This window comes from Chanodichthys erythropterus, chromosome 20 (assembly GCF_024489055.1).
Source record: "Chanodichthys erythropterus isolate Z2021 chromosome 20, ASM2448905v1, whole genome shotgun sequence".
Taxonomy (NCBI): Eukaryota; Metazoa; Chordata; class Actinopteri; order Cypriniformes; family Xenocyprididae; genus Chanodichthys; species Chanodichthys erythropterus.
The window spans coordinates 23,994,847-24,006,868 of NC_090240.1; the positions used below are offsets into that span (position 1 = coordinate 23,994,847).

General features: G+C 36.7%; 1 protein-coding gene across 4 annotated transcripts in view; it reads left to right on the top strand.

The window, feature by feature from the left end:
- Positions 1-10,633, top strand: part of plekhm2 (pleckstrin homology domain containing, family M (with RUN domain) member 2) — a 14,573-nt gene extending 3,940 nt beyond the window's left edge. For 2 of the 4 annotated variants that reach the window (XM_067371742.1, XM_067371745.1), the window contains 14 exons: positions 310-580; positions 1,166-1,930; positions 2,053-2,122; positions 2,258-2,281; positions 3,190-3,280; positions 3,374-3,438; positions 3,515-3,603; positions 3,690-3,822; positions 4,495-4,685; positions 4,777-4,842; positions 6,303-6,462; positions 6,781-6,960; positions 7,189-7,305; positions 8,911-10,633. In XM_067371742.1, coding sequence (XP_067227843.1) covers positions 310-580; positions 1,166-1,930; positions 2,053-2,122; positions 2,258-2,281; positions 3,190-3,280; positions 3,374-3,438; positions 3,515-3,603; positions 3,690-3,822; positions 4,495-4,685; positions 4,777-4,842; positions 6,303-6,462; positions 6,781-6,960; positions 7,189-7,305; positions 8,911-9,048 — 2,360 coding nt within the window. In that variant the 3' untranslated portion in view covers positions 9,049-10,633. The remainder of the gene's footprint in view (positions 1-309; positions 581-1,165; positions 1,931-2,052; positions 2,123-2,257; positions 2,282-3,189; positions 3,281-3,373; positions 3,439-3,514; positions 3,604-3,689; positions 3,823-4,494; positions 4,686-4,776; positions 4,843-6,302; positions 6,463-6,780; positions 6,961-7,188; positions 7,306-8,910) is intronic. The other 2 variants (XM_067371744.1, XM_067371746.1) reach the window with 1 other exon arrangement.
- The last annotated feature ends 1,389 nt before the right edge of the window (positions 10,634-12,022 follow it).

Consider the following 12,022-nt stretch of genomic DNA (forward strand, 5'->3'; position numbering starts at 1 on the left):
GTGTCCCTCTTCAGTACTGCAATATATGTATATATGTATGATGCAAATTAACAGCAAAATTGTTTATTTACAGGTGATTTAATCATTTGCACCATTTGTGATTATTTTCCCATAATTTTTAGATAAATAAAAGGATGAGATGGAAGTAGCTGGAAAGCTAAGTTCGTTTTTCAAAACAACTTCTGTTTGTTGTATGTCTCTGTGCATTCCTCATGATTCAGTAGCGGTTTATTCTGCCTAACACTCCTAATATGAGTTATTAATACCTGCATGTTTAAGATGGTTTCGCTTCTTGTCGTTTTCTAACAGAGGGAGACTTGACCGATCCAGTCAGTGGGCCCCGTTCCTCAGGATCGGACCCTCAGACTGTTGTGAGTGACTGTGTGGTGATCAGGGCCTCTGCTGGCACCATCAGGACCATGTCTCTGTCTCGAAGCCCTACTTTTCGGCACAATCCCTTCAATGAGGACTCGGACACTAACACTTCCGCTGATGTCACACCGGTGCACATGGCTAGCCGTCAAGCTTCCACAACAGGAGAAGATGCTGAGATCACCAACACTGAGCTGGAAGTCATTAGGTGTGTCTTGAGCATTAGAGCTAATGGTGAAGGAATATAGTAGTGGAAAATCACACATTATTCATTGAAAGGGTGAAGCGTGTCATTTTGTATTACAATAATGTCTTTTAATTTAATGTAACTATAAGTAAACCATTTTTGGTTAACTTCCCAAAGTCTGTAAACACGTTCTCAAAACATTCTTTTGAGCAGTTTGAGATGTCAGTTTGTGAAGTAAGTCTGTAATATGGTGAAAAATCTGTTAGCATTTCAATTTTTCTTGATGACAGATGCTCCGCTAGCATGGTTTTTGGTTTAAGAGCCCTTCCAAAACAGGTCGCTGGCATAATATAACTAATTTAATATTTTATTTAATCAGATTAAATGGACACTCTTGAATGGGTGTTAATGGAAAATGAATTTTTGCAATAATATTTGGTACTACTAATGCCACAGAAGTGACACGCTTCACCTTTAAACTCAATTTAAATATATGTACTTTATATATGTATTTTACATTGACACTATGCTAAATAGGTTTAACATTAGGTAGAGGAACTGATGATTTCCTTGTTTTGTTTTCATAAATATATCTTTGTGTGACAGAATGGCAAGGCGCAGAAGGCCTGGTAAAAAACGACGAGGAAGAGGGTCGACAGACTCTGTGTCTGTGAGCAGTGAGCAGAATGTCATTTCTCCAGACACAGCTGACACTGAGGAAAGCCTTCAGATAGTGGTTGAGAGAGACATTATAGTAGACAAGCTTAACGTGGACAGTCGGGGTCCTCCTGAGGGGCCAGACGGTCCTGGGACAGAGTCCATGAGGAATGGGAGACAAGAAGGAGAAGATGAAGACCCGGAGGCTGGACTGAGGCTTCCTGAAATGACGGACACTTCCATGGACAGTGTGGGCCAACCTCTCCGTGACGTCATGGACAGGCTGAATGGTTCTCTGGATGGAGACAGCTGGCAACCGCATGAAGGTGAGGAGGGAGTGGATGGGATATGCACTAGTCACGATGGACCTCCCCATCAGCGGCCCTTTCGAGAGGACTCAGGTGGTGAACCTCCAGACCCAAATGGTAGCTTCCTGCAGGCCCCCCTGCCACCTGCAGACTTCTACTGCTTTACCTCCCAGAGTCCAGACCCTGCTGCCTCGTGTGGTGGGCACAATGACTCTGCAGGGAATGGCGAGTCGCAGGATGTTCCTGTTGGCGATGAAGATGAGGGAGAAGCAGAGACACCAGCTGCAGGGCAGGATCAGTCCATCCCCATAGAGACGTCAGCTCAGGAGAAACAGAGTAAAGCAGAAGAAGAGCAGGAGGAGGATAAAGACCGTGCAATACAAAGCTCCCATGCTGCAGAGTTTAAGTGAGATTGTAAACTGTGGTTATCTTTTAATCAATGAGATTTTAGGCTTAGAATAGCTCTAATAATGACCCAATGTGTGATGTATTATGAGGTTAAGTTATTTGTTTTTGTTTGTTGTACAGGGTGGATAATAATCACTTGCTGCTGCTCATGATTCACGTTTTCAGGGAGAATGAAGAACAGCTCTTTAAGGTAAACAAATGGATACATATGTAATTACAGTTTTACTTTGTGTCCATGCTGCAGCTTACTAGTGCAAGATATCTTGGCCACATTTCCTCATTTTGCCCATTTACTAAAACATTCTATGACATTTGTGACCCCCAGAGTCAGATGGAAAAATCAAACAAGGTATATACACATATATATACACTACCGTTCAAAAGTTTGTGTTAGCAAGAGTTTTTTTTAAAGAAGTCTCTTATGCTCAAGTCTGCATTTATTTATACAAACAAACAAACAAACAAACAGTAATATGAAATATTATTAATTTTTTTTGTTTTCTGTTTTAATGTATTTTAAAATATAATTTATTCCTGTGATGATAAAGCTGTATTTTCAGCAGCCATTATTCCAGTCTTTAGTATCACGTGATCCTTTAATATGCTGATTTTTTGCTCAAGAAGCATTTATTATTATTATCAATGTTGAAAATGGATGTGCTACTTAAAATTTTGTGGAAACCATGATACAATTTTTTTTTTTTTTTTCAAGATTTTTTTGATGAATAGAAAGATTAAAACAGCATTTTTTAATTTAAATCTTTTGTAACATTATAAATGTCTTTAATGTCATTTTTCATCAATTTAATGTGACCAATATGAAATTAAAATATTAATATCTTTTAAAAACAAACTTTTGAATAAAAGTGTACATGTACAATGGTTTTTGAAAAAAATGGTTATGACATAAACATACAATCATATCAATCATGCATATCCAAAGTAATACAAGTACGAGCAAATATGCTGCCTAAAACGTCACATTTGTAGTGATATTAAAATGTGTGCATATTTCGAAATAGTTTGTGGTGTTTGTGTGTGTATGTAGTGGGTAATGTATATAGTTCTGAAATAAGACTCTCTTGAAATGAATGAATGAAATCTGGGAAATAATACCAATAAACAAGGCCCTACTTCAAATAAAATTGACCTACGTGTAATTAAACATGCTATTGTATGCTTCTATTAATGTGTAATATGAATCACACAGACATTAAAACATCCTATTGATTGTTTGTATTTGTAAATTTATTTCAGATGGTGAGAATGAGCACAGGCCACATGGAAGGAGATTTACAGCCCCTGTATCTGCTGTTGACAGACTGCTACATTTACCTCTTGCGTAAAGGTCAGCAAACCTTCAGTGGAAGAGCAGGACATTGCTAGGAACATCTGCAGAAGCTCTTGTTTACATTTGTTGTTGTGTCCTATTGTTTTTCAGGGGCAGCAGAGAAGCCTTATAGTGTTGAGGAGGCAGTGTCTTATAATGAGCTTGACTACATCTCTGTGAGTAAAAAATCTGAAGCCTAAATGATCAGTTTGACATGCTGCAGAGAGATTAGAGCCCTTGTTTGTGCCTTAGGTGGGACTTCACCAGCAGACTATCACTCTGGTATGCACTAACAGAAGACGGCAGTTCCTGCTGGACACAGCCGACTCATCTCTGACTGTGTGAGTTTTTTAAATTAAAGAACATCCCTGTGAGGTTAATTAGTATGTAAGCCTTTGAAGAATATCTCTTCATGTTCTCTCCTCAGCTGGTTCCTGACTGTGCTCAAGGCAGCCTTGGAAAATGGCTGTAGGGAACCTCCCTACCCCTCTGTTCTCACTGACGCCACCATGGAGAAACTTGCTCTTTCTAAGTTTGTATGCCAAGAGACTCACTGTGAGGTAAATGGAGAAGATCTATCATCCTGAATAATGCATGAGACAGCGGCTCACTTTTATATACTTGGTTCTTCATGCTGACTCTACCTATGACAATTAAAGCATTGATAACGATCATACAGTTTAGACCAGTGGTTTTCAACTAGGTGGCCTCAGCAAACTGATGGGGAATGCAGGATGACTTAAAATTATCCAAATGAGTATATTATTATTGTTATTACTATTAATAGAATTTATATTATTAATTTTATTTTTACATTTAAATAATCGAACGTGATTAAAATTCTAAAAAAAAAAACATCCAAGAGTGAATGAATTTAATTATTTGTCCCTCCTCAATAATTATAGTTTCTGTTTGTTTCCCAGTGTCTGTTTATTTAAAAAAAAAAATCACAAGAAGCAGCTTTGTCATAATTATAGCACATTTTTTGGACTGATATAAGAGCTTCCATAATAATAATAATAATAATAATAACAACACAATATATTTAGCTTTTAATGCATGAATTATTACATTTCAAAGAGAAAAAATTTTTTGCATCTTTTTACTTTCTTTTCAAATTACCTGTTTTTGAAAGGAAGACATTGCAAAAGTATTTGGTACATCAAATAGTTAACTAAATGCACATGCTAGGACTTGTCTTGTTGATTTTATGTTAAAATTTGTTTGTGTAGTTGTCGGAGATGAGCATCCGGCTGTATTCTCTGGTTCACTGGGAGGACCCCATGGATGTGACAGTGGCTTCACCTACATCTCCATCCAGATCCAGAGAATCCAGCAGTACTAAAGAGGGGCCACTGTTGTACCGGGTCGGGAACTCTTATTTGGGGAAGGAAGTGTGGAAAAGCTGTTACTTGGTTCTCAGGTACAAAAGGGTTTGGTGCTTTAAACTATTTGACCGTGTTTCTGCAAGCTGTTCATGTGTACTGAATCTTAATCTACTGTTCACCTGGCAGCAATGGCATCCTGTATCAGTATGCAGAGAGAACAGATGTTACTCCTTTGATGTCTGTTACCATGGGGTAAGCTTTCGCTGTTGTTCCAGCAGTGCTGGGCAGATGACTTAGAAATTGTAATCGGTTACTGTTTCCAATTTACATTAGAAATTTTTTCAGTTAGTAACATAGTCCATTAGATTACATATTTAAGGTAAAATAGTCTACTTTTTGATTACCTTTAGACATCGCCTAACTCGTTTATCACATTGATTGGAATAGGATAGTCAAAATACCATACAGAGAAAGAAAATATATTCCATTGTTCATTATCAACAACATAAAGTGCATTAAATAATACATTAATGAAAAAATATTAAGTAATTAAATAATAAAAACTTAAAATTAAAATAAATAATTTTAAAATAGAAGCAATCAAAATAAATTAATCTTAATCTTAATCTTAGGGGATACATCAAGTAAATAACAAGTGAACAGCTGACAAAAAAGTTGCAAATATTAAATGATGTGAATTTGTACATTTTAATGTGTTTGGAAGATTAAAAACCTTCCAGAGACAGTAATACATGGTTAAATGACTCACTGAGTGATAAATTACAATAATAATTAATGTGTTTGTCACAAGCTGATTAGATATGCAATGTTGAGAAAACAATTCTTAAAGGGTTAGTTTACCCAAAAATGAAAATTCTGTCATTAATTACTCACCCTCATGTCGTTCCACACCCGTAAGACCTTCGTTCATCTTCGGTACACAAATTAAAATATTTTTGATAAAATCCGATGGCTCAGTGAGGCCTCCATTGCCAGCAAGTTAATTTTCTTTCAATGCCCAGAAAGGTACTAAAGACATATTTAAAACAGTTCATGTAAGTACAGTGGTTTAACCTTAATATTATAAAGCAACGAGAATATTTTTTGTGTGCCAAAATAACGACTTTATTCAACAAATACCTTGTGATGGCCGATTTCAAAACACTGCTTCATGACGCTTCAAAGCTTTACAAAGCTTTTGTTTTGAATCAGTGGTTCGGAGCGCGTATCAAAAAGTCACGTGAACCATTGAAATTTCAAAACACTTATGTCGTACCGATGCCTCGTTTACTGAAATCATGTGACTTTGGCGCTCTGTGGCTGGTCTATGCAATTCCACAAAGCTTGAAAACCTTCTGAATGTATGTAAACAGTAGGCTTTTTTTAGAAAAGAAAATGTAAGATAAAAAATGAAAATGAAAGATAAATAGAAGTAGTAGGGAGACTCAACAAATTATAAATAAATACTGCCAATGTGAGAATAACATGTAATCAATATAAAAGTAACTGTAGTCTGATTACAAGTATTTTAAAATGTAATATAATCTAATTACATTTACTTAATCTGATTACGTAATCCAGATTACATGTAATCAGTTTTCCAGTTTTTATTTATAAATATCAATATGAAAGAAATAAATATATCATCATCAGTATAAAACATGGCCACTTAAAAGCATTTATATTTTCGTGTGATTGTGTTTCTGTTGTAGGGGAGGGCACTGTGGAGGCTGCAGGCGTTCAAACAGCACGGAGAAGCCTCATGCATTTCAGGTGATTCTGACAGACCACCCTCCATTAGAGCTCAGCGCAGAAAACGAACTGGAAATGGCCGACTGGATGCAGCTTCTCTGCCAGTCTGTCTCTAAAGGGGTGAGCCAACATCACACACACCAACCTTTTTTTCTAGATGCATTTTCCCTGAAGTTCTTAATTTATGCATTCTGGAGACGAGATCTCTTTGCATTTTTTTGGGAAGTGTGACTAAATGCACAGTTTCAGACTTCTTTCCATTCATGCATTTGCATTTGAAATGCTTTCAGATTCGCCTCATGACAATGTGGTGTTGTTCCTCATCAGTTCTAGACATGCATTTGCATTTTAGTTGATGTTTTCTTAGTCTAGCCTGCCAGAATTAACCAGAATTCCCCAGATGTTGACCAATACATTTTGTATATTTTTGTTTCTCAGATTATTCCACAAGGAGTAGCTCCTGCACCCTGTATTCCATGTTGCCTTGTGCTCACAGACAGGAAGTTGCTCACGTGTCACCAGGATTGCCAGACCAGTTTTTTCCGTTCTCTAGGAGGAGCTGATCTGAACGATGTCACAGCTGTTTGCCTGGAGGACGATAAAGAATACTGTGTCATTGTAAGACTTCATGTAAATTGAAGTGCATAAGATGTCTCTGTGAACAGATGTTTGCTGTTTGTAGTTTTACATCTACAAATAGGGTGTTCCTTAGATCTTTTTTTGTACTGTTTGAAGAAATGTGTGCTTGTCATTATGAATCACATTAGCTTATGAATGTGAAATCTTTTGTGATTCACAGACTTTTTTTTAACTTGTGCTTTCCTCACCCTTTGTGTCTTTTTGCAGGAATTTGCAGAAGACCGTGCTCACTTTCTCCCTCCCTGGGTTTTGTATTTTAGCGGATGTGAGGAGCGAGATCGGCTACTAGCAGAATTGGGCCAAGCTTGGACTGCTGTTTATCAGGTGAAGAAATCACAAACTTTTTTTGTTTTTTCGAAATATAGCTGCAAGCAGCGATGACGGGCCCAAGCCTCAGCACCTCCGCCACCCCGGAGGCTTTTGGGGAGAATGTGCACGACAGGCAATGTGCATTTAAAGGGTTAGTTCACCCAAAAATGAAAATTCTGTCATCATTTTCTCACCCTCAGACTGTTCCAAACCTGTATACAGTTTTTTATTATGTTGAAAACAAAGGAAGATATTTTAGAAAATGTGGGAAACTGAACAGTGACTTCCATAGTATTTTTTATTTCAGTCAATGGTGCCCCAAAGCAGCCTGGTTACAAACTTTCTTCAAAATATCTTCCTTTGTTCAACAGAACAAAGAAATTTTTACAGGTTTGGAACAACTTGAGGGTGAGTAAATGATGACATAATTTTTTTTAATTTTTGGGTGAAATATCCCTTTAAACTGGGTGAATGTAATAGGATTATGGCAAAATATGAGGCTCTTCCTGTTTCTTTTATTGTCATTACTTTAAACCCTCACCATGGCGACACCATTTGAGATATCCGATATCCGTTCACAATTTAGCATCTTCAGTGTCTGGTATGAATCATATAAACTAGCTAAGAGTAATAGTTTAAAATTCAGTGCCTGATTTTTCAAAAAAATCCATATTCAAAACAAAATGGCTGTCTAGCTGACTCTGTTGGTCCCCAACCCCCTAATCTTTGTCAAAAGGTGGCGTTACTGAGCCCCCTCCTCCATGCCCGTTTGTAAGGCTTTGCCCATGTCTACTGGCCAACAACTTTGATTTGGTTGTCGAGTTTCATGCAATTTGAAGCATGCTAAAAGCCTCAAAAACACCCAAGAATATTATTAAAGGTTGACGTGTTGCCATTGCAACAGTATTTAAGATATCAAGAATTATTTCACAGGTGTACAACTGCCCTGTTTTGACATTATACTGATGAAGTTTGAAGCAAATTGGGGGAAAAATAAGAGAGTGATTTCAAAGCATTTTTGAAATTGACACACTTCCTGCTGCCAGTTGGTGGTGCTATGATTTTGACTCGCAATAGTCACATCTGTATGATCAGCCTCCTACAACAAAAACACAGCTGAAGTTTCATCAAAATCAGTGTATGCAGAAATTATAACACGCTTCCTGTTTCTCACCATAAATTTGTTGCCTCGCTACGGCCAAACCGTTTGAGATATCAAAAATTTGTCCGCAATTTAGCATTCTTAGAGTCTTGGCTTCATGCTGACCGAGTTTGGTGGTGATTGGGTGAATCGTCTAGGAGGAGTATATCAAATTCCAGAGTATGCGTTTTTCAAACAGCCCATTATAGCTGACTTCCTGTTGTGCTAGCGTATGACGTTGTAGAGCACGAAAGTTGTTCGGCTTGATGAGATTTATAAGTGTATGAAGTATGGTTACTGTAGGTGAAAATCAGCATATTAGTATGATTTCTAAAGGTGTCATGTGACACTGAAGTAATGATGCTGAAATTTCAGCTTGCCATCACAGGAATAAATTAAATTTTTAAAGTATACACATTTTATTTAATTATTCATTTATTTCATTGATTAACAGCCTGAATTTCTACACGTTTGTCCAGGTGCCTCTACCTCGTAAGCCGGTGTTAGACCCGTCGGTGCAGAAGAGGTGCGGGGAGGCGCTGGAGCTGATGAAGAGCGCCTGGCAGAGGAGTGACAGCCTACACAGAGGTCGATCAGAAAGAGAACCGTGGTGCTGACGACCTTTACATCACTACAGTGAGCCCAGGATTGGATAGGACAACACTGGGAAGTCAGCTCACCAGCAAACCTACTGTTTACGTACAGTAGGTACAAGCAGACTCGGTGAGCTCGCCAGACCAGAGACAATACTGAACAACGTTGGCTCGTATAATATTAAACTACCGGTAATAAGGCCTGATGACCTTGTTTACACTTGCCTTGCACAAATATTTAAGGAGTTAAGATTAAGGCTTTGGCTTTTACAAATGGAAGTCTGCAACAGGAAATCAAAAAGACACTCTGAGATCTATCAGTTCTCTACCATTACATTGTGTTTGGACTATAAAGAGTGTAAATACATAGTCCAAAGTTTTTTTTTTTTGTTTGTTTTTTTTAAATACGCCTTTCTTCCTTGTATAAAGTCTATGGACAGATACTGTTCATGCCTGAACTATATAAAGAGGTACAAACCGCTTTGTGAGCTCTTGCGAAAGAGAATTTTAGTTATGTTTACACCATTGATATTATTTGGCTGCTTTAAGATAACCATTTGAAAGTATAACGGTTTGCATGGCGACTTGGCACTGACACTCAAAACAAAGAAAGAAATAGGGGGAATTGGTCTGGATTTAATTTTTAGATATCTAATATCAATCTGCTAACACTGGTGAGGTACCAGCATGTCACCGTTGTTATAATGGAATGAAGTAATTTGTTAGAATCAGGTGGTACTGAGATACTGTATTAGGGATCATACAATTCTAGTATGTCATTTAAGTTAATAATGCATCTAAAGTGGCAATGTTTAGAAGTGAAGGAGTCAATTACAGCAGAATTGCACAAGGTTCAGAATTACACGTTTGTTGGTGTTTGTTTGTACTTTTGTTGAAAGAAGTGTTTTTTTTCTTTTTTCTTTTATCATGCCGTTAAAAGGATCATACGATCATACATAAGCATTCACAGCACAACTTTATCAGGTTTGAGAAAAATGCATTATTTTTTTTATTTTTGTTCACAATTGAATACAATCAATTAGGCATTTGTTTAAAGTCACACTCTTCAAAAGATGTTGTCAGTGTTTTTTTACACCGATCGATCATCCATTGCTGTGTTTTAGCTTAAATGTTAAAGCCATTCCCAGTTCCTTTCTCACTGGTACATTAGATATAATATACCATGTTCAGTGACACACTGTAAAGTTGTTTTAAGAATGTAGAGTGATTTTAAAGAAAGCTAACTTGAGTATGTGGATCTTTGCCAGACTGTGATGAATGGAAACAGAAGCAGAATCTCAGGTATGTTCAAGTTTGTTCCAGTCAACAGTGATTTTAAATAATACATTGCTGGACAATGATGGAATACAGTTGTTCATTAACAATTGAATTGTGTTTTTATTTTATTTTTTAAGGTTTTTTTTTAAGTTTTTTTTTTTTTTTTAAACTTTCAGTTCTTTTTTTATGTTTTAATTTTTTTTTAATGGGAGTGACCAACAGTAGTCAGTTGTTGTTCTAACACTCTGTCTCAGATACACTAAATGCTGCATGTACATTTTGGAAGATGTCATTAATATGATAAATATAAATAAAAATGACTTTTTTAAATGGGGAAAAAGTATGAATAATATATTTGCATTTGTAATGACGTTGACATTGAAAAGGGTAATATCTTTTGGTCAGTAACTGAATATTGTATAGAAAAAGACAAGACCCTCAGAGAAATTAGATTTTTTAGATTTTTTTAAATAAGACAAAAGTGGTAATTAAATAAAGTAAAACTGGCATCATGGCGCCATCTAATGGCCAAACATACTGAACTAATCCTATTTTCAGTAACATTATCGCAAATTATTTACAAGCATTTGATTTACACCAAAATCAAACAAATGGTGTCAGGACAATAGAACTAAAATCCTTTTTTAGCTTCTTGTATTTGTTTTCTACATCAAAAACACTTTATCCAATGTACAAAGTCCTTTAGGCAATGGCAATTAAACACAACCATTAGGTAACGGTATGAAGGTTACCAAATTCGGTTACACTTTATTCTAAGGTGATGTAGTTACATTGTACTTACTCAAATAAGTACTGAGTAATATTAACTACATGTACTTACTATAGGGTTAGGGTCTGATTTAGGGTTAGTTACTTGTAATTATGCATAATTTACTGTTATTACTATAGTAAGTACATGTAGTAACATGTAACTACATCAACAAAATGAAGTGTTACCTCAAATTCTTCTTTCAATTTCATTGATTCCTCTTTCTAAAGAACCCCTAAAATCTCTAGTGCTACTTTCCTTGTATGCTGAAATATTCAAATAGACATGCAGATCCATTGATGGCGAGAAAGCATCTAAAAAGAGTTGTCTTGATTCTGTTTCAATTTATGTTCTGACTTTCCTCTTGTTTTGTGGTGAATTTCTGCAGTCAGGTGGTTTTGCTTCTTTTCCAGTTACCCTTGCCTCCCTACTCTTGCAGTTCACATCAATGAACAGAAGGTACTCAAACCCTCCTCCCTCACCCTTTATCTGCCCAACCCCTTCTTTTTATTTCTCTCCTCCCTCTGTCTGCACTGCCGCAGTAACATCAAAATATTAATGCACCACAGAGATTGGGGGGATGGGATGGGGGAATTTGAAGCAAAAAGGATCACATGCCACATCTGGAGATTTTCTTTTTGGGGGGTATAAACCATAGAGCCAATCACAAGTCATTTGTACTTTCTTTGTCTCGCAAACCTCTTGCACTTAACTAATGAGAAATATGAGCTATTTGTGCTCTCTTAGCCAATCATGCAGCACTTAGGACTGACCCAGAAGTCTGCAAATACCATCTAAACCGCTAATGGCAGAGTTTAATTGCTGTTAAGTGCAAATGATTAGGACAATACATAAATATACACAATGCAACTAAAGCCGGGAGCATCATTCTTCTGTGACTCAGCTCATTTGTTCAAGCCAATTCATAAATTTTAGGTGGCAATGTTTCAA